The sequence below is a fragment of the Pseudorca crassidens genome, chromosome 9, assembly GCF_039906515.1.
Source record: "Pseudorca crassidens isolate mPseCra1 chromosome 9, mPseCra1.hap1, whole genome shotgun sequence".
Lineage (NCBI taxonomy): Eukaryota > Metazoa > Chordata > Mammalia > Artiodactyla > Delphinidae > Pseudorca > Pseudorca crassidens.
In genome coordinates, this window is record NC_090304.1 from 22423530 (window position 1) to 22442894 (window position 19365).

General features: G+C 38.1%; 1 protein-coding gene and 1 non-coding gene across 4 annotated transcripts in view; one reads left to right on the forward strand and one right to left on the reverse strand.

The window, feature by feature from the left end:
* The window catches only part of IFTAP (intraflagellar transport associated protein), a 59579-nt gene that overhangs the window by 18123 nt on the left and 22091 nt on the right, over positions 1 to 19365 (reverse strand). For all 3 annotated transcript variants that reach the window (XM_067749362.1, XM_067749365.1, XM_067749364.1), the window contains 3 exons: positions 3969 to 4123; positions 2648 to 2719; positions 1298 to 1358 (listed from right to left, as the gene is read on the reverse strand). In XM_067749362.1, coding sequence (XP_067605463.1) covers positions 1298 to 1358; positions 2648 to 2719; positions 3969 to 4123 — 288 coding nt within the window. The remainder of the gene's footprint in view (positions 1 to 1297; positions 1359 to 2647; positions 2720 to 3968; positions 4124 to 19365) is intronic.
* Positions 14165 to 14272, forward strand: LOC137231398 (U6 spliceosomal RNA). The gene has a single exon (XR_010946520.1). It is a non-coding gene; the product is annotated as a U6 spliceosomal RNA (small nuclear RNA).

Sequence of the window (19365 nt, forward strand, 5' to 3'; positions counted from 1 at the left end):
TTAGACTCTTTCTTAGGAACAGGACCCAGGAATCTGTTCCCTTTCCCCAAATCACCCAAAACCCAGAAACAGTGGGCTTGCTCCACAAATTTGGCTTCCTCATAAATCCTCAGCAATCCCTTCTAATCCAATCAGAGCCTCTAAACTGCTCTAATAAAGAAATTCAGAGCTGCCTAAGGCATTAAAGTTAAGAGAACCTCTGTGATTCTGTTAGATCTCTGATCTCCCTTGAACCAAGCAAGTACGGAAAAAAATCTGCGAAGTCTACTGGTTAATAGAGTGCTTGAGTAACAGTGCCTTCAATAGAGTAGTGTGATGTTTGGAAGCAGAATAAAAATGTTAATTGCTTCCAATTACCAAAGCCTCTCAAATTCAGGCAGAGAAGCCAAAGCAGAGGCTTATACAGTCAGTTCACAGACAGTGGCCATCCCCCAAGCAACTACACCCTGCACTTTAACTCCTGTGTGATTATAAAGAAGCCGCCTTCCCCAACAATAATGACCATAGTCGCTGTTGATGACCACCTAAGGACTGTAAACACAATCAAACACCAACAACCAAAACCCCATGGAAACTGCCCCTTCCCTAACATTCAACTAATTTTGAGATATTCTTACATATTAAATTAGGAATGAGAGTTTTCAAAACAAGTAACTCAAATTTTGAACATATTTCAAAGCCCCTTTGAGCAACAAAGGATACCTAGTCTTACACAGAAACATTAACCAAGAAAGGAAAAGGCCTCATCTACATAAACCTCAGAGAAAGCCCCAGAAAAAACATTCACACTATATCTTTAGTTTTAATTGTTTGGTTTACATATTAATAAATATTTATAAAAGCAAAGATTTTGATTTTATTTTTTTATTTTATGATCAATTCTCATAATTTTTATGATTTTTATGATCAACTGATATTTTAAGTAGCACTCAAAAATAATCTCAATTTACAACATGGTGCTTCTAAGAAATAAGGGTTTGACTTAAATGACTCTGAGACAATTATCCAAAAATCAATCACATGGTAAATGGGGGTGGGGGGTGGGAGGAAGAACACCTTTCCTTCATTTAAGACCAAAGACATTACAACCTTCAACAAGTTTTGTATGACCTTTCAGCTGAAATCTTTATTATCAAAAAAGAGACTGCAGGACTCCAGTTTTTCCTATCTCAGGGAAAGCAGAGGTAAGGATTGCCCCCCAAAAAAAGAAGGAAAGAAAAGAAAAGCTGTCTAAAGTCTTATTTGTAGAGAAAAAGGTCAAGCAGTGGTAGAAAGGAAACAGAAAGCATATTCTTACTCATTTGGGGCTTAATCTCTTCATCCAAGTCCAAATCTTCTAAATCAAGGAAGTTGTCTACCTAGAAAAGGATTAACATCATCTTTATACAAATTAGACCTAGAGGAAAATATGCAATTAACAATCAGTGAATCCACTTCCACAACACTCAAGTGAGCAAATGAATCTCCTTTTCTCATTAACTTCTGAGTCCCAGATAGAGATCTTTGTGTTCACTGTGCTTTCCCAGAGACATCTGAAAGAAGCACTAAATCTGGAAGTTGGCCGGGATTTCACAGGCACCACAGTAAGATCTCTATACTGAAAGGGAAAAAACAGTCTGGGAAGTTTTTGAAAAGTTTTTGTTCCTGATTCTATCCCAGAATATATACCACCATCAAGACAGTCTGAAACAATGTTTCTATTTTTTGGTTTTGTTTTATTGCTTTTGCTCCTCAAGCAAATGATGGTGGTGGGTCTGGCTATTCTCACAACAGTGTGCTTTAAACTCCAAAGAGAGAGTAGAAACTAAAGAAAGCAGGGGAGAAGGTTCATTCAAGACAAAATCATCCTGCCCCAGGTAATCACAAGAGAGGTGAACAGAGCAAAAAATCAAGTGTTCTCTCTTTTGAGCGAATAAAACTGAAAATTACTTCAAAGGTAAAAAGCAGAGCAAATGACCTTTACAGACAGTAGCAGCATTGCAATGTTGCTTTCCACTGCAAGCTGACAACGAGACATTTTAGATTAACAAAATGGTAGCACTTCAGACATGAAGCAATTCATCTCAGGTGAATATCAAAGAGTGTCAATAAACAAATGATTTCACCACTGGCACCCGAAGGCAGATCTAGTAAAGGCATGATGTCAAAATGCCTTTTATGCTTATGACCTAAAACATGTACATAACAAAATACCATAAAATTATAAATTTAGATCTCATCATTGGAATTCAAAACACAGCCTGGGTCTTTCTTCCCCACTCTCTACCTGCCAGACCATGGCTTGTAGCTTCCATACTTGGAAGTACATAACTACAGCTATTTTTTGACTTCCAAGGGACAGCAAAAATTTATGTTCCATATGATGGTTTCAGTACTAAAACTTGAGAATCTGTTATATTGTCAGGACGAGAGTCACGTTTCTCTATTGAAGCACCCCTTCCATTTGTAAAGCTTTGAGGAAAAAAGATCCAGAACCCAGGCCACCAAGGACAGTTTAAGATAATCAAACACCACTTTTTTTTTTAAAGCATATAGACAAAATCTGCTGAATTCTCCAAATTTGTATGACAGACAGCAAATGAGTCCTGTGAGGTTTTTATGCTCTTTCTGGGTTTTGGCCATGGAATAAAATCGAATCATGCCTTACCTTCACCTTTCCTGCCCGATTCAGATCACCCTGAAAGGAACTGCCAACTTTTTGGCCTTCATCCATCACTATCTGGAAAAACAAACAAACAAACAAACAACATTGAGGACATATTGATGGGAAGATGAAACAAGTGAAAATAAAGGAGCTGATGTTGTAGCCCTTCAGGCACTAAAATTCCCTTTCCGCTTTCTGTTAATTAGCTACGCGTGACAAACCATGACACCTTAGTGACAGCAGATTCACTAAGTCATAGCAGCCATCAGGGAATAGGTTCCAGGAGGTCTGACTTCTACTTCTGTCTTCTAGACTCATCTACAGTGTAACCTAGGGTAAATTATTTAACCCCAATTTTTTCATGTGTAAAATATGAACACTCCGCACCTCATTACCCCAGCCCCCGTCCCATCCCACCCCAATGAGCCTCTGAAGGACAAATCAGAGAATGCTAATACAACATTTTCAAGTTACTAGGAAAAAATACCGTGGAACAATTCTTTGCCCTCACACACTGGTTAAAGACTCAATAGAAAATGTAATTCCAATTGCCAATGATGGCCAGTAGACAGTGAATCCTCCAGAAAGAAAAGTTCTTGTCCCATAATCACCTCACTGGAAATAAGTTATAGAATTAAAGAATTACAGCTCTTCGCTGTATATAAACACACTTCTAACATGGAGATTTTTCTCCCTTGCATAAAACCATAATCTCATATACAATTCTGTCCACAATATCACAGGGAATACACGATGAGATAGAAAGTAGAAACTCAAATGGCTTAAAAAATAGAACAGCTTCCACTAGGATTCCTTGATAGTTAAAAACCATAGCTAAAGAGAATGTGAATATAGTCTATGAAGTCTTGAAGATTAGGAAGAGAGCATCTAACATTTATTTATTGACCAAATCTTGGAAGAACCAAGATAACATATTCTACTTTAAGTCTGAAAGATATGAATCCAGGACAGGTAAAAGAAACTCTCATTTACACAGAGAATTACAAAAAGGAACTCTTTTGTCCCAGAGGACAAGCTAAAATATAGACATAATTTCAAGAAAAATCTGTAGATGGCAGATCCTTAAGAGGTTTTTAACAAAAATTGGGGATAATTAAGTTACTATCATAAAAGTTGGCTGTTGAAATCATGAAATGTAATGATGATTTTCAGTAAAGTATCCCAAAGGCACTCCTTCTAAAATTAGGAGTCTGAGTTACTGATCCAATAGTTGTCCGATGTTTCTTATTATGGTCTCTTTCTTTTTTTTTAATTCATGAAAAAATTTTTTTTCTCTGTTTCTGTAAATGTGCTATGGTATTACCTGTTCCTCTTCTGAACACTGTGACGAAGTACGAAGAAAGATGGCTTTATTGCTAAGATGGTGATCATTTGGTTCATTTCTCTGAGTAAATTTTACTGAAGGAAAATTGCTTTCTGAAGAATTGGTTCCAAAGGCTCCTCTTTGGGTCACATTATCTGAAATGATAAATTACATAATATTAGAAAACACCCACCACATCCAGTCTAGTTTATTTTGTGTTTATTGAGAATCTTTCCTCCAAACAAAAAAAAAATACTTTTCAAAAAAATCTACAAACTGAATGCTTGAAGCATTAAACACTCTTAACCTATAAAGTTATTTCTAAAAATGCATAGAAAGATAACACTATTTCATTCACTATTCAACAAACATTTATAATTTTGTATCCAGCACTGTTCTCAGCCATTGTTAAGAGGTCAATGAAGTATTTGCAAGACTCTTGGACATTACCAATCTCATTTTTTTTCTAAATTTGAGCGTTTTTAAAAAAAGTATGGAGGCAATGTATGGATGATTTTAGAAAATTTGTAAAAGAAAAAGATTAAGATTAGAATATCACTCATAATCCTACAAGACAGAAAAGCTGCAACAAAATTTTTTCAGTGGCTATTTTTCTCATCTTTTATCTATTCACCCATAAACTTCTAAAAGTCAAATGGAATTGTACTGTACATACCATATTATAAGTCAACTTGAGAGCAATATTTTTTTCATACTATTGCATATTCTGCATAATTTTAATGATTATAGAGAATTCCACCGTATATATTTAACATAGTTTATTTAACCAATTCCTATTCTCAACTATTTAAAACTATAAACAATGAATACGTTTGTGTTAAATCTTTGCACATTCATGATTATGTCCTTAGGATAAGGAAAGAGTCTAAGATTCATCCTAAATTAAGAGAAAATTATAACATGATGCCATTAACAGAAATGGGGGGGACAAATTCAGATGAGAGAGAATGAATTAACTTTTGTCCATGCTGCATTTGAGGTGCCAGTGGAAACTGTGAGGGAAATGTCCCAGAGGCAGCTGCAAATGTAGGCTAAAATGTGGGAGAGAGATCACAGCGATAGGTAAAGAGCTGGTAGTCGATTACACTGGGGCAGTGGTTTAAGCCATAAAATTATTTTTAATATTAGCAGCAATATTAAAATAAATAAGAGTTAACATTACTTGAGGGTCAGACTGTCTTTTATTATGCATCTCATAAATCTCATTTAAGCCTCACAACAAGCCTAGAGGTAGGTACTGTTAGTATCCCCATTTTACAGGTGAAGAAACCAAGGCCTACAGAGAGATTAAATAATTTGTTCAAAGTTACACAGCTGGTAAGTAGCAGAGTGGGGATGTGAACCCAGGCCTTCCTAATCCAGCACTCACTGCTGTGCAACTTAGAATAGTACAGTAAATGAAGGGAAAGGGTTCTTAGAGAATAGAAGAATAAAGCAGAAAAAAAAGAAATTTTAAAAAGCCCAGAAAGGAGACAAAGAAGAAAAGTTTACAACAGTACAAGAACCCAGGGAGCATGGCACATACTAAAACTAGAACTCCCTTGCTGCAAATGACAATAGCAAAACACAGGAATCTACTTCAAGGATCACTAGAAGAGTGACTAAGGGATTCAAAAGAGGCCAAGTGGCAGAAATCAAGCTACTGTCAGATTAGGGCACCCTGTTCCATCCCCTTACAATACTCCACCATGGAAAGATTCTGGAGACATGGGTTTATTTGTGAACAACCTGGTCAGGTATCTAACTGAAGGGGTTACAAAACAGCCTAACCCACCAAAGTGGCATGTTTCTCTTGAGCCACTGGTTGCACGGCTTCAAAATCAGTAAAGATTCTTGTTGTTCTAATGATCTCGGCCTGGTGCAAGGCAGCCAGAATCCTGTGTTTGCTTCTGAATACCTCATCATTGGTAGAATTAAGACTTGTAGGGGGACTTCCCTGGTGGCACAGTGGCTAAGAATCCGCCTGCCAAAGCAGGAGGCACGGGTTCAGGCCCTGGTCCAGGAAGATCCCACACGCTGCACAGCAACTAAGCCCGTGCGCCACATCTACTGAGCCTGCGCCCTAGAGCCTGCGAGCCACAACTACTGAAGCTCACGCGCCTAGAGCCTGTGCCCCGCGACAAGAGAAGCCACTGCAGTGAGAAGCCTGCATGCCACAACTAGAGAAAGCCCGCGCGCAGCAACGAAGACCCAACGCAGCCAAATAAATAAATAAATTTATTTAAAAAAAAAAAAAGACTTGTAGGGATATCTATAGGACATTAACACAGAAATACTGTTGGGGAGAAGAGATAAGGTAGCCTAGCCTATAATACAGCATTAGCTCAGTAAGCCAGAGAGGGAAAACACAAATATTTAAATTCTAACCGCTTTTTCTTTCAAAGGGATTTATTAGCAAACACCACCAGCTCAGGCCAGTTCTCTCTACTGCCTCCTGCACCAGCACCCACGACTCCTAATTAGCTACTACTGGGACGGGTGACCCCTTCCTTGTGCCCCAACAAATCTCTGCAAACTCTGATATGAAGCACTCGCCTTGGCTGCTGGGGGTGGAGGGGCTGAGGGGCTGATTAAGGAAGGTGATGGGAGGGTTACAGGAACACTGCTGGAGTAACCAGCACGATGCCAGGCCACAGAAGTGAGGACAAAATGGTCTTAGGTTTACCCTCCCTGACTTCTTCCTCTTTTACAGCCACAATTATGGCTGTAAAATCATCAGTCCTAGGGCAGAGACAAGCAGTGGCAGCAGCGTGGAGCAAGACAGGCATGGAGATTCTTGGAAACAGGAGTGAAGAGGAATGAAAGGGTCCTTCAAACTTCATCAAAGTTAGAGGCAACCAGTGGCTCCCTGCCATTCCTCAGTGCCCTGTTCTAATAAGACGCGGAATAGTTTCAGTTCTCCTTGCTTATCCTTTAAGTTTAGCGCAAACTAAACCTAGTAATTCCTGAGAAAATGCCGTGTACTCAGCACAACACTACTGTAATAATCTATTGCTTTACATACTTGAAAACCACAGTGATGTCTGGGAAGAACAGATGTTCCGTAAGGACAAGTTCTGTTTGTTCTTATCATCACTCAGTGTGCTCCTCTGCTATTTCCAATAAAACACCAGGTTATTTGACAAATAACCAGATGAAACTCCTTCAAAATAAAGAGCAAAATGTAATGAAGTCCCAGCTTCTGATGCTGATGTGGAGCGATGGTTGAGGTCTCAGATCTAACACAACTTCTTGTTTACTCTTTCAAAACTTCGTCCTTTCATAAACATAAAGCTTTCATTTTTAAAATATGGAAAGATTCAGAAAAGAACTTATTCCCTCTCTGACTGAACCTACAGTTTAAGACTCCTTTCTAAACCTTGAAAGCAGTTTCACAAGAGTAAGTACTATTTCACTCCAAAGGCCCCGAAGTGCTTCTTACAAATGTTTTTATCATTTTTTAAAAAAACAGCAAAAAAAAAAATCTCTTGGCAGCAGAAGATAGGAAAGAAGTTCTTTCTCAATATGATAATGACAAAATGGCAGATGTTGGCACAGCCCAGAATCCGAAGTGGCCTAAAGCCTGATTAGAGTGCCAGATGCTGCTTCCCAGAGTTATCCTGGTGGCCATCCAAACATGCCACCCAAGTGTGCATTTCATCTTCTTCTGTTTCTGCTTCTCATCAGAGTCCTTTTCTACCTTTTCATCTTATCCCTAATGTTCCTTGCTTTGAAATAAGTGCCAGACATAACACACTTTGGAAATCTAACAGCAATATTTCAGAGAACAAGTCGGTTACTGAGACCTGAAAGAGTGTTTCTTTGGGCATTTCTGAGTCAAAACTTCAATACACATGAAACGAAGGTTTTTTGCTAAAGGTTTCATTACTCTGAAGCAATGGAATTTCAATTTTCTTTTGATACCAAACAGACAAGCTTCCAACAGATCTCCCTTACAAGGTCACCAACTACACCTACAATGTCTAATTTCAGGCCAAAGAAAAAGGTTACACTCCTGCAAAAGGTTGAAACTATGGACGCCTCGATAAATTAAACACCAATCGTAAATTGATTGTACATCTTCCAGATGAAAGCGGTCAGTTTCAGAGAACTCGGTTTTGAAAGAAACTTTTTAAAAATTCAAATTCATCCATTCAAAGGCCAGACTAGTGTCCATGAGCTTAGAAGAAAGTTTACACTTTATAGGAAAGTTCTCACAGATCAACACAACCAACATCAGAATTCATGACCTAATTCTCCCAGCAACACCTGAGTGTCCGTTCTTCTGCACCATGGTCAACAGAAATACAAATCAAGAGTATGTTCTCAGTTGTGAAGAGATACTGAATATGTTGTTAAGTAGGAAAGAAAAATTCATCGGGGGGAAATTCTGTGCAACACTGGGTAGTTGCCAAAAACCTCCTGCCCAGAGCATAGGGGATAAGCAATCATGCTTATAACAAGACTGGGTCCTTTGAAAGTCAGGGGGGTGATTTTCATATCATACTCCTAGCCTAAAGCAATGTTGCTCTGCACAAAATTTGCTCTTCATTTGCCCAGCCAAACTACTTCACTCCACTGCTTCTTGATCACATACTCCTTGGTATATGGCCTCCCCTGGAGCAACAGTCCTTAGGATTAAATAAGCAATTTAAAAACCAATCAATCATAAATCAGAATAAGTCCGAAGAAGCTAAATTCAGCAGACAAATGTTTTGTCTAAATTCCCTTTGCAGTGGTCTGAATTCCAACTGTTTCATGTTCTTCACTGGAAAGGGCACAGGGAGGAGAGGATTACCTTAGCCTGGCCAGTCAGGAATAATTGTACTTTCCCCGAGGCTGGATGATAATTGACTCATTAGTCATAGACATAGCTCTCCAGCTGCCAAGACACAAATGCACAACCCTAGCTCAGAAAAAAAAAAAAAGTGTGTCAAAAGTCTAAGATGAGGCACACAATAGCAGTAAGTTGACATTTTGAAATGTCCAGTGTTAGGCACGTAACAGAAAGGAAAAAAAGAAGTGAGGATAGTGTAAAGTTGCTGTAAGTTTATTTTCAGGGAGAAAAGCTGAGTGGTAGTTGAGTTATGCAACTTATTCAACCCACAGGTTGTATCATGGGCATCAACTATGTGCAAAGTGACCCAAGATGGGTAAGACCCAGTCCCTGCCCTTATGGAGTCTACAAACTAAGAAGTTTAGCCAGCTATGCAAACCACCCAAATAGAACACAACTAACGCAGAGGATATAAGGGAACACAAAGTTAGAGAAGGGTGAGATCGCAGTTGGTTTGGGAGAATCACAGAAGGCTTCATATAGGAATGGGGAGTCTGAGCCGGGCTTTGAAAGACGGCTACGATTTCAGCAGGTGAGCCCTGTGAGGAGGTATCCCACAAAGGGAAAACTGCACAAACAAAGCTCCCAAGGTGGGAACACGTGGGGCCTGAGGAAGAACCACCATGTATTCCAGGAAGGCAGGAGCACATATTCTGCGATGCATGGAAGGGCTGCTATTTGCAGGGCTTGACAAAAACTCTGTACTATACCAAGGCCCTTGGGAGTCATAACTAGAGCTGCGCTCTAAGATGAAATGGATGGAAGGCGGCAGAGTGGTTCAGATACTTTCATACTAGAAAGTATGGCGCTACTGTGGCAATCCAGGTGAGAAGTAAAGGGAGCCTCAGCGATGGATTTAAGAAAGGAGAAAAGAGCTCACAATGTGGGTTCTTTTTGTGTTTCTAGAACAGAAATGAAGACACTATCTCCAAGCGGTTATGTTTCCTCCCTCTAGATATCTCAGAATGTTCACCTTATCTTCCCATGGCAATCTGTATTATTATTTTAGTTTAATTTGGCATGCCCCAGATAACTTAAAAACAACAACAACAACTAAACAATCTCTGTGATGGTGGCAGTAGACATTACAGCATGCTTGCAACCTGTCAAATGGATTACACGTTGGTGCAAAGAGGCCACACATATCATCCCATAATATAAACTCACCTTCCCAACTGCTTTAGTCAAGGCCACAGAAGGGAGCTGGTCCAGCGTGGGAGCAGATGCAGCGTATTTGAGCACAGCTTCCCTGAGCTCCCAGAATGCCTAACAGGGTGACACTGTCTACACAAAGTAGCATCTTGTTTCTTTTTGTATCACTGTCCTTATCTACTTAAAAATTTCAAGGCTATGCACAAATGGTTTATTTTCTTAGTAGGAAATATTTATGACAAGCAGCATCCTCCTAGTTCTTCAGCCAAACCCAGAGTCACGAGGCCATATGCTCATCCAGTGAAGCACTCAGGTAAGGATCTAGGTATCCGTGAATAGCAGCTCCACCTCTCCATAGCTTTAGTGAGGTGTATTTATAGAATTCACTGAAGTGTACAATTCAATAATTTTTAATAAATATATAGAGTTGTCCAACCATCACCACAATTACATTTTTAGATCATTTCCATCACCCCGAAAAGTCCCAGGTACTCATCTGTAGCCACTCCCCATTCCTACTGCCAAACACAGGCAGCCACTAATCTACTTTTTATAGCTAAAGATATGCCTTTCCTAGACATTCCATATAAATACAATCATATGATACATGGTCTTTTGTACCTGACTTCTCTACTTAGAATGACATCTTTGAGGGTCATCCATGTTGTAGTATATGTCAGTATTTCACTCCTTTTTATCGTCAAAAACTATTCCATTATCTGGATAGACCACATTTTGTTTTTCCATTCACCAGTTAATGGACATTTGGATTGTTTCCACATTTGGTACCCCCTTGATTCTAATACTGAGTTGGATCCAAAGACCACCATCACTAATCCAATTCCACGCGGTGCCACGACATGCTGAAATCAACACAAAGGCCAACCACAGAGTTCCAGCTTCCCTTCACAACCCAGCAAGGGGAAAAATGCATATAGTAATTCAAGCTACAACTCTGATCATCTTATTGTCTCATATGGTCACAGCCTTAGAAACATGATCCTGTTTTCTTCTCCAAATGTATCTGAAATCATCTGCAATTACATTTCTTAATTGTCCGTGCTCTGTCTCTTCCCACTAAAATGTAAGCCTAAGGAGAATAGGGACCTCTCCATCAGAAACTTACTCACAATTCCTGAAAGGGAAAATGTTGTTTCCCCATTCCCAAGGACATGTAGTGATTAAGACTGAAAGGTAGACTGACACACTACACTTCACCCAGTGAGCTCACTGTGTGCTTAGCACCACGCTAGGCTGGAAGACTAGGAATTGGGAAGGTTAAAGGACATGACTTCTGCCTATGAGAAACAGAATCTATCCCCTTAAAACTGTTACTCACTCAAAGGCATAACATTCTGCTTATCTTTCAGCCAGCATTTCCATGTCTGAGAATATCCAAAAAAATAATTAAATATGTGGGCAAAGATTTCACTACAAAGCCAAAAATGTCTGATCTATTCCCCTGAAAATTTTTACTTAATCAAGGCCTTACATTTTTTCATATCTTTGAATGAGCATTTCCATGTGTAAAAATTTATCCAAAGGCCACAAATAAGAAGGGTGCAAAAATGTAGCTACCAAAAATTAATACGACTACTAATACAGCCAAAGTCATTACAAGGACCTACGAGGCTATCCATGCCTCACCCCCCACCCCCACCTCCACACCCTCCGACCTCAGCTTCTCCTCCTCTCACCCCTGCTCAGGCCACTCTGGTCACTCTGGCCTCCTCGTTATTCCCCAACCAGGCCGGGCACTGCTGTCACTAGGCCTCTGCACTAGTTGTTCCCTTGGCCTCAAATGCTTTTCCCTCAAGTCTCTGCAGGCTTAACTCCCTCTCTTCCTTCCAATCCTCACTCAGAGTTTACCTTCCCACGGAGGCCTAACCAAATCACCCTACATAAAATTGCAACCTCACACCCCTGCTACCAGCACTCATGATCCTCCATACGCTGCTCTGTATTATTTTTCTTTCCCAGAGAAATTACTATTTTCTAACACAGATATTTTTCTTATTTGTCGTGTTTATTGTTTGTTGTCTATCTCCCCCTTACAGGATGCAAATTCCCTGAAGATAATGATCTTTGTCTGTTTTGTTCACTTATGTGAACAGCACTTCGCACATACTAGGTGTTCAACGAGCATTAACTGTATGAATGAGGATGTGCAATATAACATCATTTATAGAAGCAAAAAATTTGAAATAACTTGTGTTCAACAAAAAGGATGGCTAAATAAATAATGGCCTATCCATACGATTACATACAACGCAGTCATGAAAAATACTGTTAAATAACCAAATTTATTGACATGGAAAGATGTTTATAACATAATGTTATATGAAAAAGCAAGTTACAAAAAGAGTATATAGTATGATCACACTGTTACAAAATAATTATAATAAATTTGCTGAATATATAAATGAAAGAAACTATTAGGTTGAGCCCTTACTATAATTCAGGTACTATTAATATAAACAAACATCTATGTGTATGTGTGTTTTATAGATAATTATTTAATTCTAAGAATCAGCCTATGAGGTAGAGCCTATTACATCCGTTTTATAGATAATAAAACTGAAGCTCAGAGATATTAAATAACTTTCCTAAGACCACCTAATTTGGAAGTAGCAGAGCTTAGGTTCAAATCCTGGTTGTCAACAAGTCTATATTCTTAACTAATAATTGTATACATATATACAAATTAATCAACAGAAAAATTCAGGAAGGATATATAATACACTCATGGTTTATCTCTAAGACACGGGATTATGGCTTTATTAATTAGATATAGGTTTGCCTACATGAAACAGACACCCAAAGTAACAATCAGTTAAACAAGATGGAAGTCTATTTCTCACTCATGCAATAGTACAGGTGTAGATAATTCAGGGCTAATAAGGTTGCTCTGCTCCACAAAGTCATCCTAGAACCCAGGTTCCTCCCATCTTTCTGCTCTGCCGTTCCTAAGACACGACCCTTCTCCACATAATCCAGCATGAAGCACCACCACACCCTTGCTCCAAGCAAGAGTTTGAAGAAAGAGAAAGAAGCCTGGACGTCTATTTCCCTCTGTTACTAGTGAAGGCGTGGTTTAAGCTACTATATCAAGGAGGCATCAAAATAGAGCAGCTGAAATAAGTATTTTATTTCTCATGTAACAGTTTAGGGCAGGTAGACAGGCTCTGTTCCATGAGATGACCCAGGAATCCAGGCTGGTGGGGTGCTCTGCCATCCTCAGCACATGGCTTCTACCTTTGGGTCTAAGGAGTTGCTCTAATGACTGCCTAGTTCCTGCCAGGGGAAATGGAATTAAAAGAGTCCAGGGCACGTTTCTTAAGGATTTGACCCAGAAGTTACACATATCAGTTCCCCTCACTTCTTACTGGCACATACTTAGTCAAATGACTATACCCAACTGCAAGGGAGAATGAGAAATGTAATCTTCATTCTGAATGACCACAGAGCAGTTAAAAATTTTACTGCTGCAGAAAGAGTATGTTTTTTGTTTTGCTGTATATCTGTATACGCATGTGTTTTGGTGCCTCTCTGTATTTTCTAATTTTCCTACCATGAACAAAAAAATAAACATTCATTTGTAGAGGTGAAAAGCATTTTCTTCAAACCCTCAATCCAGGGAGAACACATACATGCATCTCCTTCCTCCTTAAGAAGTCTTTCCTAGAAATACCAAAGAAAAATATACATATACATATATGATATTTTACACTTACATTTTTTAATATTTTGGATTCATGTTTCCTTTAATATTTAACTTTGAGGTCCCTCTTTTAAATCATAGTTACCCCAATCATAAAATTTTACACTTGAGTACATTTTTTAAAATTACAAAGTACCCTCATGTATGAAATACAGAGCAGAAAAGTTACCAAAAGCACAAAATTATTGGAGGGGCATCTCCTAGAAGTACGTGCAACAAGATGCCTTCATAGCCCAGGTGGTCTCCCAAGTCTCTTGCCTGTGTACTCGCTAATGGCAAAATACTCAGATACTCTTCTGGCAACAGTAGAAGTAGACAGATTTCCCTGTGATTGGGTAACTTTGGCCTGCAGACACATGCACTATAATCCTTCAGACTTGGGACAGAATATATGCTGAACCAAAGCCCACCCTAAAATTCTGTAATCTATTATATCCTAGCCTCTGTATCAGAGATTAGCAAGATCAAAGTAAAACCATTCCTGTAGTGCTTTGCTTTGGTAACACAGATACTAAAATTGGAACAGTACAGAGAAGTTTAGCATGGCCCCTGCACAAACATGTCACACAAATGGGTGAAACGTTCCATATTTTTTGAAACTAGAGATTATCATACTAAGCGAAGTAAGTCAGAAAGAAAAAGACAAATACCATATGATATCACTTACACGTGCAATCTAAAATATGGCACAAATGAACCTATCTACGAAACAGAAACAGACTCACAGACATAGAGAACAGACTTGTGGTTGCCAAGGGGGAGTGGGGTGGGAGAGGGATGGACTGGGAGTTTGGAGTTAGTAGATGCAAACTACTATATATAGAATGGATAAACAACAAGGTCCTACTGTATAGCACAGGGAACTATACTCAATATCCTGGGATAAACCATAATGGAAAAGAATATCAAAAGAACGTATATATGTGTATAACTGAGTCACTCTGCTGTATAGCAGAAATTAACACAACATTGTAAATCAACTATATTTCAATTAAAAAATCATTCCTGTAACATGTCATGCTTTTTCACTGTCAAAGTATCTTTTTTAAATAATATAAAATGATGACATTAAACTAAAGTTATATTTAAAGTAAAATAATTGTTCTTACACTTTGGGTGAAGAGTGTGGACAATTTCATGAAAGCTATGGAACTTATTCCTAGAGAAATACTATATATACAAAAGAACAGAATTTTTTTTTTTTTTTTTTTTTTTTTTTTGCCATAATTGGGCCTCTCACTGTTGTGGCCTCTCCCGTTGCGGAGCATAGGCTCCGGACGCGCAGGCTCAGCAGCCATGGCTCACGGGCCCAGCCGCTCCGCGGCACGTGGGATCTTCCCGGACCGGGGCACGAACCCGTGTCCCCTGCATCGGCAGGCGGACTCTCAACCACTGCGCCACCAGGGAAGCCCAAAAGCACAGAATTTTGATGAATTCATCCATCTTCCCTCACCCCTCCTTAATCTCATTTAGGGTGTTTCTCAAAGCTGGTCTGAAAGTCAAGCTTCCTGGGCTGCACACTAGAACTAGTAATTCAGAATTGGGGGATTGATCCCCAGGAAGCTGCATTTTAATAAGCATCTCCCAGGTGATCTTTACATACACTTAAGGTAAGAGTCCCAAGTAAAGATTCTGTGGAGCAGAATCTAAAAATTTAGAATTAAAAAGAAGTTTCTGATACTTCATCTTTGTCAAAGCACATAAATACCTTTGCCTGAAGGTTATGTGTAGACATATTATTTAGTCCATCCACCAGAGGCCAGTGTAGGATTATTCCCTGCATTGTATAGTGTTACACTATACAATACACACTATACATAGATACTACACAATACATACTACACATAATTGGTTTTAACTACTTCAGTGAAGAGGTGTGGAAAACTATACTGAAATATATAAAATTTTATAAAAATATAAAATACTGTAGACAGTATTTTACATTTTTTATATTGTATAATCAAGATTTCTTTAATATTTAACCTTGATGTCCCTCTTTTAAATAATAAATAGTCCCCATTGTCATAACACTTGAGTAAATCTTTAAAACTTATCAAGTATCTTCATGTATATTTCATCTGATTCTCTCCATAACCATGAGACACCAAGCAGACAGAATTATCCCTGATTTATAGATTCAGAGAGAGTAAGTGGCAGGACAGCAGTCTCAAAGAGTTAATAATAAATGCCTGCACCAGGTCTTCTGAATCCTACATTAGAAAAGCATCCTTTCCATTACACTGGTCCTGCCCACAACAAAATAAGAAATATAAGGGCAGTATACTCAATTCTTCATAAAACTAAATTCCTCCAACCTAAGAAATTTCCCTTCACCTTGAGATCATGCCCTTCTGCCTGCCTACACAAAGATGCATCTACTCAAGACAACCTCTTTTATTCATATAGGTTGGAGAAAGCTGGAGTAATTTTCTTCTGTCTCCTTTATAAATAAATGCTTCCTAGAAGTTTTCAAACTTTATGAGGTAGAATAACCTCTTCTATATAAATCTGTAATAATATAGGACTCGTACATTGGCATATGAGAGCAATGCAAGAACAGACTTAAATTATACATGTCTTTCACACTCCCTCGTTTTTTTCAGAGTGCTCCAAGACATCCCTTGAATATAAAAAAAACCCTGAAGTAAAAAAAAAGAAAAAGTCTTTAAATCCGCTGTTCTAAGTATTCTTATTGCTCTTTTCTTAACTCGTATTAGGTGTTTATTCAATCTAAAATTGAGACTCGAAAACCAAAGGCAATATTCTAGATAGTGTTTTATGCATTGCCTGAGCAATCAACCTGTAACTGTACGTAGTCTACAGACATATAGATTGCTATTGTGCCTTCACACATCTAGAGCATTTGGAACACCCAGCACACAGAAATAAATAAGAACAACATATTTCTCTCTCATTCATCTTGTATTCCCAGATTCTAGCTCAATGCCTGAATTATAGCAGGAATACAGTCAATACAGAAATGACCTCAACATTAGCAAGAACTGGATTGACACTACAATTAGGGACTAAGCCCAATACCCCGAAATTAGATGACTGGCTATAAGTCACACAAAGCCTAATTTGGAGAAGGTGGAAAAAAAAGAGAAAATGGTACTTGATTCACAATCCCTTTTTTCTAATCAGGGATTCACACGCTACAAAAACTAATACAAAGGCAGGCTAAGTCCGGAAAGAACATGAAAATGGTAAAATGGTTCCTCACTGTGCTAAGGGAGCAATGGGCTGCAAAAAGAGTAAGCTAACTAGTGTTCACTTCAATCTATCCCACCTGGAATGAATCCAAATAGGAAGGAAAAAAAGACACCAAAAAATCTCATACTAGACTGATTGTGGTTGGATTTTCATATAAGGAAGATATGAGTTCGGTTAAAATAAAGTTTCCTGTTTGTATCCCTTTGTGTTTAGCTGACCGTTTCAAAGAAAATATTATTGTTCTATGGCTGAAAGAACATTTTGCTAAAACCATCCAGATGTGACTATGTACCCATTCATTGAATCAAAGGACACAATCTTATGACCACCTCAGTTTCAAGTCCAGTAATTTACTCTTTTCCATCAAGTATAACAACATATTGACAACAATAAGTAAAAATTAAAGAAAAATGCATATGAAACAAATGTGCATGCACTTAATATTGTTTAAATTGGCTACTTAAAGGTTGATAGTAACCATCTTAAAAGTTTCTTTGGCTACCAGTAATTCTTTGCTTGTGTTTTGGAAAAGTTCAAAATTCCATTTGCCTAAGAAAGTTCACCTAATTTATATGTACATATAAAATATACTATATAATATATATGTATATGTGTGTGTATTGAAAAGTTATAAAGAGAGAAATAAAATGATTCAGTTATTTGGCCATAAGTCAAATTTAAAACTTCACATAATATCTTATGTGTGTTTTACTGAGAAAACACACTAGAAAAGATATTTATTGCAAGAAAATATGTGTTAAAAACACTGCTGAAAATAAATGTAATGATTAATTCAAAATGTTGTAAATACTTAAATACATTTTCTTTCCTTATCCAATTACACCTAAACTACAGCAGAGAAGACAAATGACTATCTATGGACCAAATATTCATGTGTAAAATTAATATGAATTGTAACAACTGCGGCTGAAGATTTATGGTAATATCTCTAAAACAAAATGGCTTGATCAGCTCAAAATCCATCATAATTTGAGAGGGGGAAATTTCCTTCTGCAACTGAACCAGCAGTTTTCTGTGTTTCATAACTTGTCAATTTGTTCCCGAAGAGAAGTAATTTAGTGATGACAAAAGAAATAGAGAAACAAATGAAAATTGCTTAATGACAGTTTGGGGGACAGTTTGGTCCCCCAAAGAGAAAGAAAAGGTTAAACAGCTAGCTGATGATGCTTCTTCCAAAGGACTCTGCTATAAAGTAGTTCACTTCATCCAATACTTCTTTCTCCTTCAGTGTTCTATGTGATATTTGATGTTATTCTGTGATAAATAAGTCACATACAGATAGCTACTAAATGTATGATCAATATAAAACCATGAGCTTTTTTTCTTCTCCTTTTAGTCTTTTCAACAATACCCACCCAAAAAAATCAATCAATCAATCAATAACTGCTTCCTTATTCTCTCCCCTGGGATACCTGGTTAATTAGGTGGGTTTTTTTTTTAATTGCCTAGTTGCTTTTATTACCAAGTCCTCATATGATGCCTTCTACAAATTTCTCTTGAATTTAACATCCCAGTGGTCTATATCTTAAGTTAAAGCAAGTTTACTGCTACTTGCTGTACTTGCTATTTTCAATAATGCACTTTACTGTTAAACTCACATTTGCAAAAGTGCTTCCCAAGTTGCCTTTTTTCTTAATGTGGCTAACGTAAAAAAGGAAACAGAAAGACACTGCAAATGGCCTGTGAACTAAAAACACCACTCAATATTCAGTAGGGAATTAAATGACTGATAACAACAGCACAGAAAATGTGGCTTAAGTGCCACCTGGAAGCATAAAGCTGGTCAGTTCATTTCCAACTTCCGCTGGCAGGCAATCTGCCAGTCGCAAGGGTGTCAAAACAATGCTAAGCCCGCTGGTCTCTATCTAATACTAGACAGAAAACAACTACAAAAGGCTGCACAGCGAGGATTATTTTTTGTTGTTGTGTTTTCTTTATGAGAGAAAGCTGTTTTTATGCTCTACTGAAATTCCTTTTCTGCTCTGAAATTGGTAAGAGGGCCAGCTGCTTTCTCTATTTTTCTCTGCGGTATTTTTCTACAGCAGATTTTAAATTCATTCTTCAGATGGGGAAAAGACTCTTTGTCCCCCTTTGGAAGTTTAAAGATGCATTTCTAATGTTCAAATTCAAAATAGCTTTGGGGACCAAAATGACATGTCAACTTCGGAAACATGCTGTTTTATGTGCTGTCACCAGTTTCATTTTTAATTACATTTTTCAGAAGTTGTCAAGTGTGAGTGGTGATATTCCTTTGGCTGAACTGACAACTCAAAATGTATCAGTCCAGAAGTATAAACCAAGTCCCAGCCCAAGATCCTGAGCTCTTGACAGAACATACACTCAGTAAGGGAAAAAATAAAAGGCTCCTGAAATGAGAACTTTGAACAAGTCACTTGGCCTCAGTGGGCCTCAGGATCTCCAGGTAAAACACTTGTGACTCATCTTGGTTTCTT